This window comes from Hypomesus transpacificus, chromosome 13, assembly GCF_021917145.1.
Source record: "Hypomesus transpacificus isolate Combined female chromosome 13, fHypTra1, whole genome shotgun sequence".
In the NCBI taxonomy this organism is placed as follows: Eukaryota; Metazoa; Chordata; class Actinopteri; order Osmeriformes; family Osmeridae; genus Hypomesus; species Hypomesus transpacificus.
Window position 1 is genome coordinate 13,740,268 of NC_061072.1, and position 18,309 is coordinate 13,758,576.

The following is an 18,309-nucleotide window of genomic DNA, read 5'->3' on the forward strand; positions in this document are numbered from 1 at the left end:
TATGATATATATACGGCCATCTTGGACAGGTCAGGACCAAAAGTGATTGTCTAACTGCATATTAACTGTACAGAATTGGGTTTGAAAACAGCTGACTGAGAATGTGTTGTCTCCTGATTGTCTCCAGTGCTGGACCTTCTGCTGGTGGAGCTCCAGCGATTCCTCGTCGTCCTGGACAAGGAGAACCTGAGTGGGAACGCTACCATCCAGAAAGGCCTCCTCTCCGACCTGCTGCAATCGTACAGGGGCAATGGTAGGGGAGGGTGACCCTTTGACCCTTTCAGAATTCTGCCCGACTCTCTATAGTGTGTCATTAGACTTGATGCTGAATCCTTTTTACTCTCTTAATGTACAGATAATGCAAAAACATCCTCTTGGCTCTACCCAATAGAAATGTGTATAGATTTGGAAAAAGCTAATAAACCATTAGCATTTGTGTGGATTGTGAATCCATAATCCGAGGACAGTAAACAAACTGTTCAAACGGTTTCAGTCAAACATGAAACTGAAAGCGGAAACTTCAGTTTAGCTGCTGTCGCATCGACATGCATCCGCCAGCACATCTCCCCTGGAGCAGGGAAAGCACGTTCTGAGTCACAGCTTTTAGAAAGACCTTCCCCACCACTCTCAGTTCACTTATAACCTGCTTGTTTTACCTTCCTCAGAAATTGGAGCGAGGGCTAGCTCTTTTACAGGAACAATAATCTCCGGTCTTCTCATTGTCCTCCGGGGAAGAACTGGAGAGCTTCCAATGATTGTGAATATTTGCCTCTCAAGCATGTTAAACAGTTCAGAGCAGATCGAGTAGGCTCCTCTGCCGTCCACTCTTGTGAAAACAAATAGTTAACTGTAATACACACACGTAAGGAGTGGTACGTTTGCTTCTGTCTGTAGTAAAATAGTATCTTTTTAAACAGTATTTTTTGCCCCTGGTCTCCCCTTCACTTCCTCCCCTGGCTCCTAACTGTATCATTTTTCCAAGGCTGCACTTATCCTCATGGGATGCTGACTTCCTTTGAGTAGCAGTTTATAAATAGCATTCATTTCCATCCTCCAAAATCTGTTTTCACTGTACAGGCAATACAGTTTCACTGTGGTGCTGTTCAGTCTTCTACCCTGATATCCATATCAAAGGGGAAACATCCTGCAGAGAAGGGGCGTGCAGCGACGCCAATATCTCTGAGTCTGTTTCTTTAGAAACCACAAAGTTATAGGTATCTGTAGCATAGTGCATATACAGACCAGAAAGCGGGTTGAGCTGTAGCCCCAAATAAAGAATAACGAACGTTGCCGAAACATTTATTGTGTTTGGCAACTTTCAGCTGCAAAGTTATGGTTAGCTTTTGTCTTCCCTTCATTGGCTGGGCAGAACGTTTAATTAGCAGAAAACAGGAGAGTTTCAGCCTGGAGCTAACCAGACAGGGCCCATGACTGCACTACCCCTGCACAGCAGCGACTGGCTCGTCTTTTTTTATTTTATTTTTTCTTTGCTGCTTCCATTGAATGGGCTAATAGCCCTACCACTTACATCCAATATGAATGAAATCCTTCAAACTCAAACATGAAGTGTCACCTTTGATGGCGAGCTGAAGGCCAGTGGGATCATGAGGTGGTCCATCCCAGTCGTGAGATCTTGAAAGCCTTCAAAGAGCGTGCGGACACAGTGCTCCATCTGTTCTGACACAGAGCTCTGTGAGGAATGTCAGATGAGTGCAAAGCAAGACGAAAGAAAATGAGAAAGAGAGAGCTAGAGGTTTTGAATAGGCCAGTGTACCAGGATAACGCACAGCTTGTTCAGTCGATACCTTTTTAATCCTGAGTTTCAGGAATCAGCAAAACAGGTGTAAGGAGCAAACTGGGTCTATTATTTCTACCTGCACTTGTTGTGCAGTTATTTAAAACTGTAAACCTATGCAAGAACATTTTTATTTCAATATTATTATTATTATTATATTTTATTATGCTCATTCTTACATTTACAGGGCTTGTGTGTAGGAACAGGCTGCAGATTCAATGCAGATTTTGCGACTTCACTATGTTCTTAGCAAGCAAATTATTAACTGTATGTTCCACAGTTAAAGCCTTCTATCTTTCATTCTGCAATGTGAACTTTCTTTGTCCGTCAAGTTTCAGGTGGTGATGAGGAGTACATTTACATGAACAAAGTCACCGCCACTGGGAAAGGCCAGGACAAGACTGACAAAGGTGAGAAAGGTACCTGCATCACGGACGAAGCTGCTCCGAGGCCTTGTGTTAGTGTCAAGGTCATGTCAAAGAGGGAATCAAAGAGGGAATCAATTAATCAAGCAGTCAATCAGACATTAATAAATGAATCAAATAATCCATTAATCAGTCCATTTGCCCAATATTTTTTTAATTAGTCATCTACCCAAAGCGGACATTGTTTTTGTTGAGCATCTGCCCTCACTAGAATAGCTCCTACTGAAATGTAGCGGTCAGATTGTGTTGATAGATATAGCAGTGAGGTGTCAAGTCGGTGTAGAAAACGTTGCCACAAACATCCGTTCCCTCTTACGCGCCCCCTTTATCAGCCCATTTCCTGTCTGTTTCTCAGTAGCTCTCGCTCTACTTCTCTCAAACTCCCATCTGAGGCCCAGGCTGTTATGTTTGGACTGTGATGAATACTGAGCTTGAGAGTACACTGGAAATAACGCACACGTTCACTACACAGAAGAGCTACACACAAGTTTTTATTTTGGTGCCATGATAAAACTACATGTGTGTATATATATATATATATATATATATATATATATATATATATATATATATTCCTGTAGCCTACTCACAGGCTGTGGACAGCCTACCCGCTTCACTGGTATTCTACAGAACTTAGCAAAATAGGTTACTAACGCTGCTTCCCGGTCTCCGGCACCACATCTTAGCGGGTATGACTATATATGTATGTATTTTTTTATGTCCTTACATTAATGCATTCAGAAGAGTCCTTGAGAGTAAGTTCCATTGTAGGCCAAATCTTGCTTTTTTATAGCCCTTTGTGGAACACAAAAGCACATATCTACTGCCTAGTTAAGTATATTTGTTCAAAAATCTTATCAAACAATCCCATTCATTGTGAAATAAAAGCCTTCAAACTAACAGCATTTAGCTACAACATGAGGGTCCAAGTCCACATATAGGTGTCAAAAGCAATCTGCAATTGCACATTACTTCAGATGAGGCAATATGAAGTAACTTGCAGCTTGTTCAGCTTGCTCTCCAGTGACATTCTCACTGCTGTCCCCTACAGTATGAGGCTCACTCATGGCTTGTGCTCCCATGGCAACCCAGATGTCAGTTTTCTGGGAGGAAGTGAGTGGAATGTCTGACGAGTAAAGAAGACAGTTTATGGCTTAAGCTTGGAGACATAAACAAAGCATAAAGACCAGTACCTCTGGCCACTTTTTAGGGACAGCCACAATCTTTCATTTCCTGACAAAATGAGCTGCACTGACACTACTTGGTAAACTGTCGTGGTGAGTCTTGGCAAATCTAATTACAATGGCCATCCAAATATATTCAATTTGAACTGCAACTTCCTTAGAAAATGTTGTATGTCAAAAGGGAGCAGTTACTGTACCACATAATTCAAATGAACCAGAGAACATAACAGTTAACATTGACAGTTTGCCAAAAGCGGGAAAATAAAATGTGTCTGGAAATTAATGTAATACATTTTGCCCTTGCAGTGTCGTTTAATCCTATGTTGTTCATTAAACTACAAATCTAATCATTTTAAAGGTCAAAAGACCATAAAGAGGTTTCACCTTTATCTCTTTCTAAAATGTGAACATATTTTTTTAAGAAATGTATCATTTCCCTTCTGTCTGTAACATTGTTTCCTTGCCAATATTGTCAACTAACATAGCAGATGACCTGACCAATGGGAAAGGAGGAAAACCTGTGCCCGCCCCTCAAAAGAGCCTTCCAGACTTGCCTCCACCCAGGACAGTGAGTAATGTTCAGATTCACAGCATCAAATCCAACGACCACATAGTATTCATCCAAAAACATATGCCACAAAGCTCAATAATAACTCTTCTTACTTTCGTATATGTAATAAACCTATGATTCCCCTATCATTAGTCAGTATCATTTCCATGGTATCACATCTCTCTTGGAGTTTTCCTCATATTCAATAGTAGCAGTGTATTTTCAAAAGCCGCAAAAATCAACCTACATTCCCACAGTCGTAAATCCCAGATGCTGCTGCTCCTTGAGATTTAATACGTGCTATAATCACCCACAGCAACAGGTATTTAATCCCACTTGGAGTGATAAAAGAAGGAAACGAGTGGGGAAACGTATGTGTGTTGGAGTTTCATGTTGACCGGCGGCTAGGTGGCTTCTGTTTCGCTCAGCGTGAAAGAAGCAGGGGAGACCACAGACAGACAGGAGGATGGGGTATGGACGTCCCCTCAGTGCCTTTGAACTTCACACACACACACACACACACACACATACACACGTACACACACACACACACAGTGCGGAGGTTCTGATTAGAAACAGCTGGTTGGAAAGGCCATGTGGTGGCTAATGGGCCACTGTGTGTGAGTTCATCGTCCTAGCGCTCCATCTGAATTCTGAATTCCATTCAACGTTGTGTATGACCGATGTATGTTTATACGCCATCAGTCAGTCTTCATCAAGGTCTGGATTTGCTTTTAGTTTCTCAATGAGGTTATAACTGTTCATATCTGCATTTGTGCGTTACTATTAACCGTCACGTAAGTACATTCACAGTCCCAAGATAGTCTCTTCAATTTGCTCACTTTTATCTGTCAGCGATCCTCTCTTTCCTTCATAAGAGTTCTCTGTTCTAGTCTTAGGTAGCCTCAGCAAACACGTCCACAGGGAACCACTCTTTGGAAACCCTTTCATCTGCTTACGTGGTTTCCACAAGTCTCCAGCGACGCTGTACTCCAGAGTCAGCATGTGTTTGACAGTAAATGCAGAGTCACCCCGGATCATCGAGGTGAACAGCGCCCCCTTGCTGTTGATGTATTGCCCGGGCAACGCTGTCCACTGCCCCGTGGTGAGATTATAGCGATCCATGAGGCAGCGAAGGAAGTCGTCTGAGGGCCCGTTGCGCATGACATAAAGATTGTCCCTGTGGGCCACCATACAATGTCCGTAGCTCTGCGGCTTGATCATGGTGGTGACGAGAGTCCACTCGTCTCTCGCCGGAATGTATTCATAAATATCCGTCGTCTCGGGCGGCTTCCAGAAACACACAAACATCCGCCGTCTCGCCACGGCACACGCTGCCGACGCCACCGGTCTCGGCGCGTGCCGTATGGACGTCCACTCCCCTCTGACGACATCATATGCCTCCGCCGAAGATATTGTCTTTTTCTTGTGCTCGCCTCCCACTGCGTAAAGTCGCCCCTCGAGACCCAGGAGGGTGAAGTCGAATCGGGGTTGCTGGGGTCCAGGTAGCATGCACCAGGCTCCCTTCTCTGGATCATAGCAGAAGCTACAATCGACCGTGTCCTTCCCATACCCGTAGACGCCTCCGACGATGTAAAGTCGGTTGTCCAGGACTGTAACTCCAGCCATGGAGGTGCTGCAGAGGGTCGGGAGGTCAGTCAGTGGCTTCCACTCCCCCTCTTCCTCATCCAGGTAGCAAACATTCCTAAAAGAGTCATGCAAAAGTTCCATGGACGGGGAGTGGGTTCCCAGAGCGACGTACGCGGCCGGGGACAGTGACTCGGCGTATCTGAGAAGCTCCGCAGGCAGCGCGCTCTCCGCTGCCTCCCTCAGGTCAGCGTAGGCATCGCGGAGGAAGAGAGCAGCGCTGTGAAACAGAGTCGACAGGCCATAGACCGCTGCAGCGTGGTATAGCAGGAGGCAGTTGTCCGAGTCGACGAGATCACACAGGTGTCGTACCAAGGGAGCCACCTGCAGGAAGGCGGCACACTCGACGGCTTCCACAAGTTCATCCGGGTCCCTGATGTCAGGTGTTTCACCCCTGCATACAGACAAAGCAATGAGGAAACCCTTTGCACGCACTCCCCCTTTAAGATACAGCTCGTCTTGTTGGCAATCCTTCATGCCGGAGCGGAAGAGGGCACAGAAGTACTCGCTGCTCTGCCACAGCAGGGTGCGTTCCACGGTGAACAGGCTTTCCTCCACCCTCACCCTCATTGGGCCTGTGAGCAGCTCCAGCTGTCCTGGCCCTGGGCTGACACTCCGGGCTACGGTGCTCTGATCGTGTCCTGAGCTTGGACACGCATCCATTTCATTTTCAGAGTTTTCTCCCAAAAAGCCTGTAGCACGCTTCAGCGGTAATGCATGTCTAAAAATGTGACAAAATCTCTGACGTTTTTCACAGAGACGAAAGTCAATAGAAGTATGTCAGAGCGGTGCAGAGTGGCATGGCGTCCCGCCTGTTCTGAAAATAGACTGAGGCTAAAGATAGCAGTACCAAGCGTCAGATAGGAAAGGGAACTGCTGACATGCGGGGCAACATTTAAACAACACGTTGCATCGTTGCACCTCTGCAATTGGTTGAAATAGGAATTTGTTGAATAAGTCACAACTGCTTCGTGAAAAATGGCAAGTGCATGATTATTCCGACAATTATACTAGTATGCTCCATCTATGCAGATAGGCTACTATTATCGCCAATCATGCCGGTTAACATTACCTACTTACTAGCTAATCTACTGTAAAATGTACTGCCTCTACTATTTTGCTGGAACAGTGAGCTTGACAGTAGAACAGAGAGAAGGACTGAGGTGAGTAGAGTTCGATAGACAGTAGAACAGAGAGGAGGTGAGTGGAGTACAATAGACAGTAGAACAGAGAGGAGGTGAGTGGAGTACAATAGACAGTAGAACAGAGAGGAGGTGAGTGGAGTACAATAGACAGTAGAACAGAGAGGAGGTGAGTGGAGTACAATAGACGGCCCTTGTTTTCCAACATCCTGATTAATTGTATTGTTACCTTCTACCCATTCCTCTGTTCCCAGCACTGCAGTGTGAATGTGTGTGTTTTTTTGTTGCTGTGCTGGATTCCTTGGCATGGGAACCAGGGATTTTCCATGTTCTGGGTGTTCGTTAGAGTTTTTCCTTTTTTCCCACTCTTTCTCCGCCCCCCCCCCCCCCGCCCACTTCTGGACTTTGTTATTTATGCCTGACTCCTGATCCGCTTCCATGGCCTGGTGTTTCCGTGGTGATGAGTCGAGCGGGTGGGGGAACGGGGGTCCTGGTTGCCATGTGAAGTGGGAGCTGTAGCTGGTATTGAGATGAGTGTAAGGGGAGTACACATGCTGAGAAAGGCAGAGTAAGAGGCTATGGAGGAAGAGTTAGAGGCTATGGAGGAAGAGTTAGAGGCTATGGAGGCAGAGTTAGAGGCTATGGAGGAAGACGCAGAGTTAGAGGCTTTGGAAAGACACACAACGCCTTCTCAAACTGAGCATCACACACACACACACACACACCTTATGTATCTCTGCCTCACACACACACACACACACACACAAGCATATGCACAAAGAACATGCATACTATTGTATGGATCTCTCGCTCTCTATCTCTCCCTCTTTCTGTCTGACATCAGGCCAGCTGTGCTCTGGTGTGCTCCACCATGCTGCTTTTGGGCCCTGGCTAGAAGAGCAGACATAGCGAGGTTGAGGGGGAGAGAGAAGAGGAGAGAGAAGAGGAGAGAGGGAGAGGAGAGGGGGCTGCCCTGGAATGCTTGGCCTTTTAGTTTTAATCACTGACACATGTTCTGCCTTTTTATCACTGTGCAATGTTATGTGTGTGATAGACATGTCATCCAATGAGAAGGAGAGCTTTCCCAACGTCATCCACAGAAGATATCAGGTCATCTCACGCGTTTCCCACCAAAACCTCCCTGCTCAGGACTGTGTCTTTGCCTTTTTTCTTTGCAGCTGCTCTGTTCTCACATAGTTTCTCTGTCAGCTCTCTACTCCCCCACTGCCCCTCCACCCGCCTCCACCGCTCCACCCCTCCACCCCTTCCATCCATCCCCTGTCCTGCCAGTGACAGTCAGACCCTCAAAGTATTTAACTCTGAGACTGAACATCCTTCCTCCCTTGCTCTCTCTCTCTCTCTCTCTCTCTCTCTCTCTCTCTCTCCTGTGTCTCTCTCTTCCCCGTTTTCTCTCTCTCTCTCCTTTGTCTCTTCCCCTCTGTCTCTCTCTCTCTCTCCTGTGTCTTGCACTTCCCCATTTCTCTCTCTCTCCATCAGCGTCTGTGTCTGGGGGTGTAGACTAGCTTGTCAGTTCACTCCCTTCGCTTCAGCCTTCCAGCACCTCAAAGCCAAAGGCGAGGGGCGAGACACTGAGAATGTTGTGATCTCAAACAGGATAACAAGATAAAACACACTGTTGTGTCTTCACATGAATTCAATAGAAACTCCCTCTGACAAGTAAACCAGTGGTGTTATTGACAGCGTGTCTCGATGCAAGTGTGTCGTTTCATAACAAACTGTTGTTTGAGTAGGCTGGTGATGTCGAACAAACCTCGTAGACTCACTTCAAAATACCTAACAGACAAAAGATCATGCCTAAGTACAGCATGATATACGTGTAGAGTGCATCCAAAAATACTCCATTGGCTGTGCATCAGCGCTCGGAGCTCAAAGGCATGTGACCGAAGGCGTCTAACTGTCAAGTGACTGAGGTTTGAGTCAAGTGACTTACGATGTTGCTCTCCTCTGTGGTGGAACGCCGACTACGCCACATGTCACCAAGACTGTATCGGGATTAAGCGATGACATCAGATGTTATGACAGCTCATGACATCTGTTCGGAGTTAGCAGAAGGTTTGTTCAATGAGATTCAATATATTCTGGGAATACTTTGAAAACCACGGAAATCCCAGCAAGTCCGTTCGAATCGAGGTAATAATGTTTTTGTTGTTGTTATTTGTAAAATTCTTGAATTGATTTTATAGAAAAGAAACGTGATGTTTTCCTGGTGGGATCTGATCAGCGCCTGATAAAAAAAAGTTTGTAGACTTTAAATTCATGAAAAGGTGAACGTGCATCACAATAAATTCAAACTGTACACGATCATCATTTCCTTTCATCATCTATTACTGTCTGTTTCAAGACAATAACAAAGTCCACAGTGCAACATCCTTCACATCTGGCCCTGAGCACACAGAGAACTCTGCCCGGTGTACGTGTACAGTATGTGTGTGTGTGTATGTGTGTGTGTGACTGTGTGACTGTGTGTGTGTGACTGTGTGACTGTGTGTGTGTGTGTGTGACTGTGTGACTGTGTGTGTGTGTGACTGTGTGTGTGTGTGCGTGTGTGTGTGTGTGTGTGTGTGTGTGTGTGTGTGTGTGACTGTGTGTGTGACTGTGTGACTGTGTGTGTGTGTGTGTGTGACTGTGTGTGTGACTGTGTGTGTGTGTGTAACAGCAGACGTTGTGGGGAAACACGGTAGACAGCTCTGACCGCGGGATGTTGTTGGAGAGGGAACAGTAGACAAGTGGACCCCAGGGGAACGTGGGTAAAACCAGGCTGATTGATTTGGGGAAAGCCACCGGGGGGGCTAGGCCCACCCAGACACACACACTGTGTGTGTGTGTGCCTGTGTGTGTGTATGCCTGTGTGTGTGTGTGTGTAACCCCCTCCCCAAAAAAGCAAACATGTGTGGAATTCCCATCCCAGTCCAAAAGGTGAGGTCAGAGCAGTATTGGTTACACGTGGAATTCCCCTTTGAGTGAGCAATAGGAGACCACCTTGAGTGACAGCTGGATTGGCCAATAGGTCTAAGCTCCAAAGTTGGAGGATGTTTGTCTTTAGTGCAAAGGTGCACAATAAGGTGACTGGGAGTATGTGCATGTAGTCCTTGAATGTGTGTGCTTGTGTATGTAAAATTCCTTGGTGTACAGTGACAGAGATAAAATACTGTACAGAGCAGGAGAGAACAAAGAGCTGTGTTGTACAGTATGACTCATGCAAGTGCTCCCATCACCTCTCCTTATCTCTATCTCTCTCTCATCTGCTCTACTCCTTTCCACATACATCTCCTCTCAATCTCTTTCCTTCCTATAGCCTACTTTTCTCCCTCCTTCCCCTGTTACTTTCATCTTCTCCTCCTCACCTCTTCCTCTCTCTCCCCGCCTGTCTCCTCACTATTCCAGTCCCCTTTCCTCCCTCGCGTCTTACTTCCCCGTCTTTCCTCTGTCTCACCGTCTGTCTCTCTGTCTCTTCCTCTCTCTCCATCAGGGTGTGGTAGGGAGGGAGCCCTTTCCCCTGCCCGTGGCCTCGCCCCCCGCCCCGGCCTGCCTGGAGGAAGGGTACTACGAGGAGGCCCAGCCTTATGACTCCACCAACAACGGTAAGCAGCTACTGCCTGTCTGTGTGCCTGTCTCCCTGTCACCCTGTCTCCCTGTCACACAGCCAGCCTGGTCACATATCCTCCTTCAGCCATAGCTAGTACCACACGCTCTTAGAAAAAAAAGGTTTCAACCATCTAAAATCATAGCTCCGGTTGCTTGTACAACATTTGATGCAAATCATGAATGGTGTAATGATTCTACTGTAGGTAGCAGCTGAGAGAGTACCGTCAACTCTGATGACAAAATTTGTTTTTTCCTTTTTTGTATGTACTGTATTGACGATCAACAAGAGGTGTGTGTAACAGTGCACCATATTAGGAACAGTGTGTGAGTGGTGCCGTGTTAGTATGAAACTGGATTGAGCACCTCCGGAAGAAAGATTCAGTTCATGCAATTGGGATGATGATGGACACGTGCCAAATGTGGAGTCTGTTTAGAGGGGAAGTGACTCTCCTGACATTCTGACTGCGTGATTGGTGGTTGACTCTGGTCTCTCTCTCTCTGTCTCTTTCTCTCTCTCTCTCTCTCTCTCTCTCTCTCTCTCTCTCTCTCTCTCTCTCTCTCTCTCTCTCTCTCTCTCTCTCTCTCTCTCTCTCTCTCTGTCTTGTGGTCAAAGGAAGCCATTGATTCATAACTTGGGCTGTTTTGTGGGATCAGTCCTCAAGATAGACCGAGAGCAAGAAGGCAAGAGACGGGGGCACGCAGAACAACAACTGTGTGGGAGAGAGGAAGAGAGAGAGGGAGATAGTCCGAAAGAGGGACAAAAAGAGAGAGAGAGACAGAGGGAGGAGACGGACTGAGACAGAAATGAGAGAGAGAGAGACATGGACACGGATACTGAAGTGGATGACGAGAAAGAGAGGGCAGCTGAAGAGAACAGGGCTGTGCTTTGTTCTTCTGTAGCTGCTCCTCTGGCCCTGAGGAGAAACGATGAGCACAGCCCGGGGGAGCGGGAGATTGTGGAGGGCTGAGGTGATCCGTGGGAGGGGAGGGGAAAGATGGGAAACACATACAAAGTGACCGACAGAATAACGTGGAAATGAGAAACAAACGCTACATGTTTTCTTTGAGGCGGGAGGTTAAACCGTGCTTGAGAGCCGTTGTCAGAACGAATGAAGTCTAAAGATCCAAGACTCTACAGACCTTGCTGGCAGCTCTCAAATTAAATGTGGCAGTCGTTTCTCACTATCAGTTTTGCACAATTCTAGACAAACCGTTCACTGGAAAAAAAAGAAGTAGGGGACTGGGCCAAAATAAATAAATGAAACTATCTGGTAGATTCAAACGTCTATTGGCCGATGAAAAGAGAACTGTGAAAAACACTTTTCTCTGTGGGTGTTTGTGGGTAGAGGGGGGTGGCCATGTGAATACACTTGGTTAGACAGGCCCTTGGCTTTTTCAAATCCGTTGTCCATTGTCCTTGAGAGTGGCTTCACAGCTTTTTGACCACAATGGAGAAATGACAACCTACAAACATGAGACACTTCTGTCACGTGTCGTTACATGTAACCACCTGTTCCAGTTCCAAGTCACAATCAAATAAACCTCATTCAGGCACTACTGCCACCATCAAAACACACCTTCCAGAACAGTCTTACGTTTACCAACGTAGTCTGGGTTAGTGTTTGTGAGTGTTTACTCATAAACACTCATCCAACTATGTATCAGAGGTCAAATGGAACATTGGAGCTCAGAGTGTGTTCTTTACAAACAAACCTATTACTCTATGACTCGATATTAGAGCATTTAGACTGATTAGCGCAAACCAAGTAGAGATGGGTTGAGTGATTAATCATTAGTTGATCTGCACTCTTCTCTTTTTAGAGTCTGTACTTTGAGCCTAAATACAGGTTTGTATTATCAACTGAACGACTGCGCATCAAAGATTTTTCTCATCTTTCTCTCCTTCTTTCTCTCTGCTCCTCTTCTTGGTCTTGCCCTCTCTTCTCTCCACCGTGTAGACAACATGGGTTGTTTCCGCCTGCTCTCAGAGGCATGGACCCGGGTAGAGAGCTCAGACAGTGTGGTCTATGCTGTGATCACACGGGGTACAGGCCTGCATCTCCTATCACTGCGCACACGCATGGGTCTCCGTGTGTATGTGTGCATGTGTGCAAGTCTGCAAAGTTTGTGTTGGAACGTTGGCATGCGTGTGTGAGACGGAGAGAGAGAGAAAAGAGAGAGAGAGAGACACAGACAGAGAGAGAGAGACAGAGAGAGAGAGAGAGAGAGAGAGAGAGAGAGAGAGAGAGAGAGAGAGGGAGACACAGAGAGAGAGAGAGAGAGAGAGAGAGAGAGAGAGAGAGAGAGAGAGAGAGAGAGAGAGAGAGAGAGAGAGAGAGACAGAGAGAGAGAGAGAGAGAGAGAGAGAGAGAGAGAGAGAGAGCGGTTGAGTGGGAGTGCCTGCCTGCACGATCAGCACGTTCTCCAGTCCGGGCCCTGAGAGGTTCTGTGCATCCCGGTGAATGCTCCTCACACATTCTACCAAGCAGGATCCCTTCATTCTCTCCTCATCTGTTCATCACTTCTCCTCCAAATGAACTCTCTAACCAGCTCATCGCTCGTTCACCAGGAATACCAAAAACCCATCCATTTCAATCCCCTCGGTCACCCTCACGTTTCTCCTCCTTGTCATCGTCCTCCCCCTCCTCTGGTCAGCTCTGACTCCTTCCTCCTCTTCCTCCTCTGGTCAGCTCTGACTCCTTCCTCCTCCTCATCCTCTGGTCAGCACTGACTCCTGCCTCCTCATCTTACTCTGGTCAGCTCTGACTCCTTCCTCCTCCTCCTCTGGTCAGCTCTGACTCCATCCTCCTCCTCCTCTGGTCAGCTCTGACTCCATCCTCCTCCTCCTCTGGTCAGCTCTGACTCCTTCCTCCTCCTCTTACTCTGGTCAGCTCTGACTCCTTCCTCCTCCTCCTCTGGTCAGCTCTGACTCCATCATCCTCCTCCTCTGGTCAGCTCTGACTCCTTCCTCCTCCTCTTACTCTGGTCAGCTCTGACTCCTTCCTCCTCCTCTTACTCTGGTCAGCTCTGACTCCTTCCTCCTCTCCCCAGACGACGGTGAGGCGGTGAGCAGCTCATACGAGTCATACGATGAGGAGGAAGTGACAAAGGGGAAGTTGACACTGTCCGCGCAGCACCAGTGGCCGTCCACGGAGGCGTCGATCGAGCTGATGAAGGACGCCAGGATCTGCGCCTTCCTCTGGAGGAAGAAGTGGCTGGGCCAGTGGGCCAAACAGCTGTGTGTCATCCGAGAACATCGCCTCCTGGTGGGTGGAGGACTTTATAGGATATTATTTATTTAAAATTTATATTTACACACATATTATGCACAAACAACAGATATTGACCTCAAATATACTGTTTAGAGAATGAATCCATGACCATACAATCCGACTGGGACAAAGGTCACTCAGTAAGGGAAGAAGAAGAAAGCTCAGGGTGTTGTGAAGGACAAAACACACTCCATGATCGTGTCTCCGTGTGTGCTGCACCCCTCAGTGCTACAAGAGCTCCAAAGACCAGACCCCCCTGCTGGACGTCAGTCTGCTGGGCTGCACCGTGGTCTACAAGGAGAAGCTGCCCAAGAAGAAGGAGCACAAGCTAAAGGTGATCCCCATGGGAGGGGAGACCCTCGTCCTGGGCCTGCAGAGCAAGGAGCAGGCGGAGCAGTGGCTCAAGGTGAGCGGGGAGAGAGAGCAGGAGGGTGGAGACTACTGACACATGGATGATGGATGGATAGAATGATGGATGGATGGCTAGATAGAATGATAGAAGAACCTTCACCCCAGTCCCTCGTCTTAACGGTAGCTGTTCCGTTCCCCCTCCAGGTGATTCTGGAGATCAGCCCCAGGCCAGCAGAGGGCCAGGATACCCAGCACCAGGTCTCCGACTCCCCACGGCTGATCTGCACTAAGGTGAACACGACGATGAGCATGTTGTCACGCTGTGGTCACTCAAGAGAAAGCTTCCACCCCCAGAGACACACACCCGCTCTACCACTCGCCCACGGATAACCTCTGCTGCCTCTGCAGCGTGGCACCACAGTAACACCACCTGCTGTCCTAACACCACAGACGCTGCCTTCCCAGGTGGAGCTGAGCGAGAGGTACTCCGTGATGTCAGAGAGCGGCAGCAGCACCGACAGCCACGCGGACGTCCCGGAGAGCAAAGACGGTGAGAAGGCCTCTCTCAGCTGTCCCGCCGGACGTTAGGGTTTCACGTCCCCTCACAGCACGCCATCAGAAGCTTTCCTAAATCGACTGCGTTCCAGAAGCGACGTGTCAACGTGTTATGACCGTTGGTGACAGCCCATTTGCTCCACATACAGAAATGTTATGTGACGCAGTCAAAGTACTTATCCAGGTTGTTATCCAAGTCAAATATTTCGCGCTGTTATCCTTCAGCTTGGTGTATTCACAGTTGATTGCCATAAGTCAACAAGTTTCATCAGGCACTGACATAGCTAGTTAGACATCTATTCCTAGATCTTATTATCTTGTCCCTTTCCTCGTTTACAGTGAAGAAGAAGTACGGAGCAGGGCTGAAGTTCAGTAACCTCATGAACATGGGCAAGAAGAAACCCCTGTCATTAGAAATATCAGAGAAATGTGTCGACACCTCAGGTACAAGAACGTCAGATGCGCTGTATTTCTCTCCGTCTGTCTCTCTCTATTTCTGTGTGTCTTTCACCTCATCACAAGCCAGACATGGTTGACATCAGAGAGGTTCATGTTGAATCTATTTCTACTCCCTCTTCCATTTGGTTCTGATCCTTTTATCCGACACCTTCTATTCCCTCATTCGGTTCCTCTCTCTTTCACCCTCCATCTCGTCTCACCTCCCCATCCCTTCTCTCTTTCCTCTCACCTCCTCCTCATCTCTCCTTCCCTCCATCCCTCCCAGGTTACCTCAACGTGTTGGTAAACAGCCAATGGCGGAGCCGCTGGTGTCTGATCAGGAATGGACAGCTGTGGCTCTACCAGGACAAGGGCAAGACCAAGGTGGCCCAGCAACCGGTTCCCCTGGAGGGTTGCATGGTGGTTCCAGACCCCAGCCCTGAACACCTCTACTCCTTCAGGATCCAGAACGACGGAGCGCAGCTGGCCACTCTGGAGGTAGGAGGATGGAGGTGTCTGGAGGACTTTGTGTAACACACACCACTGTGTGTGTGTTTACCCTCAGTGTAATGCATCTCTGTGTGTAGTTTGTGTGTGTCTATGTTTATGTCCTCTGATCTTTGCCTTCTGTAGCACTTTTCCTTTCTTTGAAAGTGAACAGTTCTTTTTTGGGTGTGTTCTGATGTTGTTTGATGACTAAAAGCACATACAAGTGTCAGACAATTGCTCATTTCACACTTAAGGTCCTTCTTTCTTCTTTAAAGTACTCACTGACACAAAAACACACATGCTGACACACATACACACACACACACACACACACACACTAGTTCATGATCCTGACTAACCCCAGGTCTCCTTTCATACTTCAGAGCATACATGTGAGCTCAGATCAGCCTTTTCCCAGAGGAAAGGGTGGGAAACTACTTTGGATTGGCCAATGTTGTTGTGGGGAAGAACATGTAGTGTAGCACAGCTAGTGTCTTGGGCAGAAACCACATATTAGCATTCCTAACACTAAGACTGTGCTGATGGTGCACTGCTCCTCCCAAGAGTCTCCAGCCCCAGTCAGCTGCACACAGACGAACAGTCCAAACTGGGATTAAGCCCAGAGTAATGTGTGTGTGTGTGTTTGTGATGGGTGGGAATGTACAGGGTTTCTGTGAACATAATGGAACACCCATTTTCATAAAGCTTTATAAGTACCACCCTATGTTTTGTTGTCAATACAACCCTTTTGTCTAATCTAGTAGATGTTTCCAATCTATTACACGGCTCATTGCTTCCCTATCCTTTCCGTAAACTTACACGGAAGGTAGATATATGGCTTACTTCCTGTAAAATCTTGTATGTTGCATATCTCTGACCCGGAGATAAAGGCAAACAAACATTGATAAGCAGGGAGGGAGGTCAACAGGGAGGGAGGTCAGCCGAGTTTGTTTTGAGACCGTGGGTGAATTCCATTGCATCAATGCTGTCCCTCACTCTTCTTACTGTAATACACACTGGAATCAGACACTGAAACTCTGAGGCCATGGCATGACTGCCACCTGTTGGCTTGTCCAAGACATTTAAAATGCACGATTTTATGACTCATTATTGTATAATAATATATGATGTTCTCTAATTGTATAAACACAATATTGTACTGTTATATCATTTAATTGTGTTACATACATATATAACTACAGGGATTAAAGCTACAACTAGTGTCAACTGACCTACACACTAACGATTCTTGTGTACGGATTTATAGCTGTCTTTTCCCTCCTCCACTCCCAGGCCAAGTCGTCAGCAGACATGGGCCACTGGCTGGGCCTGCTACTGTCCCAGACAGGGACCAAGACCGACCCCGAGGAGCTCACCTACGACTACGTCAACTCAGAGAGGATCTCCAGCATCGTCAACGCAGCCAAGACGTCCTTATAGTGAGCCCACACAGCCCCACCTGTCCACCACTCATGTTTGTGTGTTGACCTACTCAAGAGGGTTTTATGAAGAGCCTTAAACTGTGTGTCTGGAACGTGTGCGGGTGTCGACCGACACCTGCTATGCACCTCTGGATTTGTACATTGTACGAACGTTCATGTATTGGTCTGGACCTACTCTCCAGACCAGAAATGACAGTGTGTGATTTGTGTGTCGTATGTGTGTGCTGTGTGGGCGTACAGTGCCCTCCAAAAGTATTGGAACAGTGAGGCGAATTCCTTTATTTTTGCTGTAGACTGAAAACATTTGGGCTTGACATCAAATAATGAACGTGAGACCAGAGATCAACGTTTCAGCTTTTATTTCCAGGTATTTACATCAGGATCTGATGCACAACTAAGAAAATATCACATTTTGTTTGAATCCACCCATTTGTCATGTGATCAAAAGTATTGGAACAGATATACTTAAAACATATTTAAGTGAATAAGACTTAATATTTAGTTGCAAATCCTTTGCTTTCAATAACTGCAGCAAGTCTGTGACCCATTGACGTCACCAAACTTTTGCATTCTTCCTTTTTGATGCTTTCCCAGGCTTTCACTGCAGCCTCTTTCAGTTGTTGTTTGTTTTGTGGGGTTCCTCCCTTCAGTCTCCTCTTAAGCAGGTAAAATGCATGCTCTATAGGGTTTAAGTCTGGAGATTGACTTGGCCAGTCTAATACCTTCCATTTCTTGCCCCTGATGAACTCCTTTGTTGTTTTGGCAGTGTGTTTTGGGTCGTTATCTTGCTGCATGATGAAGGCTCTGCCAATCAGTTTGGTTGCATCTTTCCTTAAATTGGCAGACAAAATGTTTCTGTAGACTTCCGAGTTCATTTTGCTGCTGCCATCATGTGTTACATCCTCAATGAAGATTAATGAGCCCGTCCCAGAAGAAGCCATGCAAGCCCAAGCCATGACATTACCTCCACCGTGTTTCACAGATGAGCTTGTGTGTTTGGGATCATGAGCAGTTCCTTTCTTTCTCCAAACTTTAGCCTTTCCATCACTTTGGTAAAAGTTAATCTTTGTCTCATCAGTCCATAAAACTTTGTCCCAGAATTTTTGAGGTTCATCTCTGTACTTTTTGGCAAATTCCAGCCTGGCCTTCCTATTCTTCTTGCTAATGAGTGGTTTGCATCTTCTGGTGTAGCCCTTGTACTTTTGTTCATGAAGTCTTCTGCGAACAGTAGATAGTGATACCTTCACTCCTGCCATCTGGAGGTTGTTGCTGATCTCACTAACAGTTGTTTTAGGGTCTTTCTTTACAGCTCTCACAATGTTTCTGTCATCAACTGCTGATGTTTTCCTTGGTCTACCTGTTCGACGTCTGTTACTTAGTACACCAGTAGTTTTCCTCTTCTTCAGGACATTC

At 46.9% G+C, this 18,309-nt stretch overlaps 2 protein-coding genes across 7 annotated transcripts in view; one reads left to right on the forward strand and one right to left on the reverse strand.

The window, feature by feature from the left end:
- afap1l2 (actin filament associated protein 1-like 2) overlaps positions 1-18,309 on the forward strand; it is a 33,877-nt gene that overhangs the window by 11,567 nt on the left and 4,001 nt on the right. Inside the window, exons 2-12 of one of the 6 annotated variants that reach the window (XM_047033027.1) lie at positions 128-253; positions 2,128-2,205; positions 3,890-3,972; positions 10,234-10,345; positions 13,401-13,615; positions 13,848-14,027; positions 14,177-14,263; positions 14,423-14,522; positions 14,867-14,971; positions 15,252-15,463; positions 16,748-16,893. In XM_047033027.1, coding sequence (XP_046888983.1) covers positions 128-253; positions 2,128-2,205; positions 3,890-3,972; positions 10,234-10,345; positions 13,401-13,615; positions 13,848-14,027; positions 14,177-14,263; positions 14,423-14,522; positions 14,867-14,971; positions 15,252-15,463; positions 16,748-16,893 — 1,444 coding nt within the window. Of the gene's footprint in view, positions 1-127; positions 254-2,127; positions 2,206-3,889; positions 3,973-8,286; positions 8,895-10,233; positions 10,346-10,931; positions 12,395-13,400; positions 13,616-13,847; positions 14,028-14,176; positions 14,264-14,422; positions 14,523-14,866; positions 14,972-15,251; positions 15,464-16,747; positions 16,894-18,309 lie in introns of those variants that run through there. The other 5 variants (XM_047033029.1, XM_047033028.1, XM_047033030.1 and 2 more) reach the window with 5 other exon arrangements.
- On the reverse strand, positions 3,937-7,099 carry LOC124476069 (kelch repeat and BTB domain-containing protein 13). Its single transcript, XM_047033064.1, has one exon. It carries the CDS (start codon positions 6,262-6,264, stop codon positions 4,762-4,764), a length of 1,503 nt encoding a protein of 500 aa, XP_046889020.1. The 5' UTR covers positions 6,265-7,099; the 3' UTR covers positions 3,937-4,761.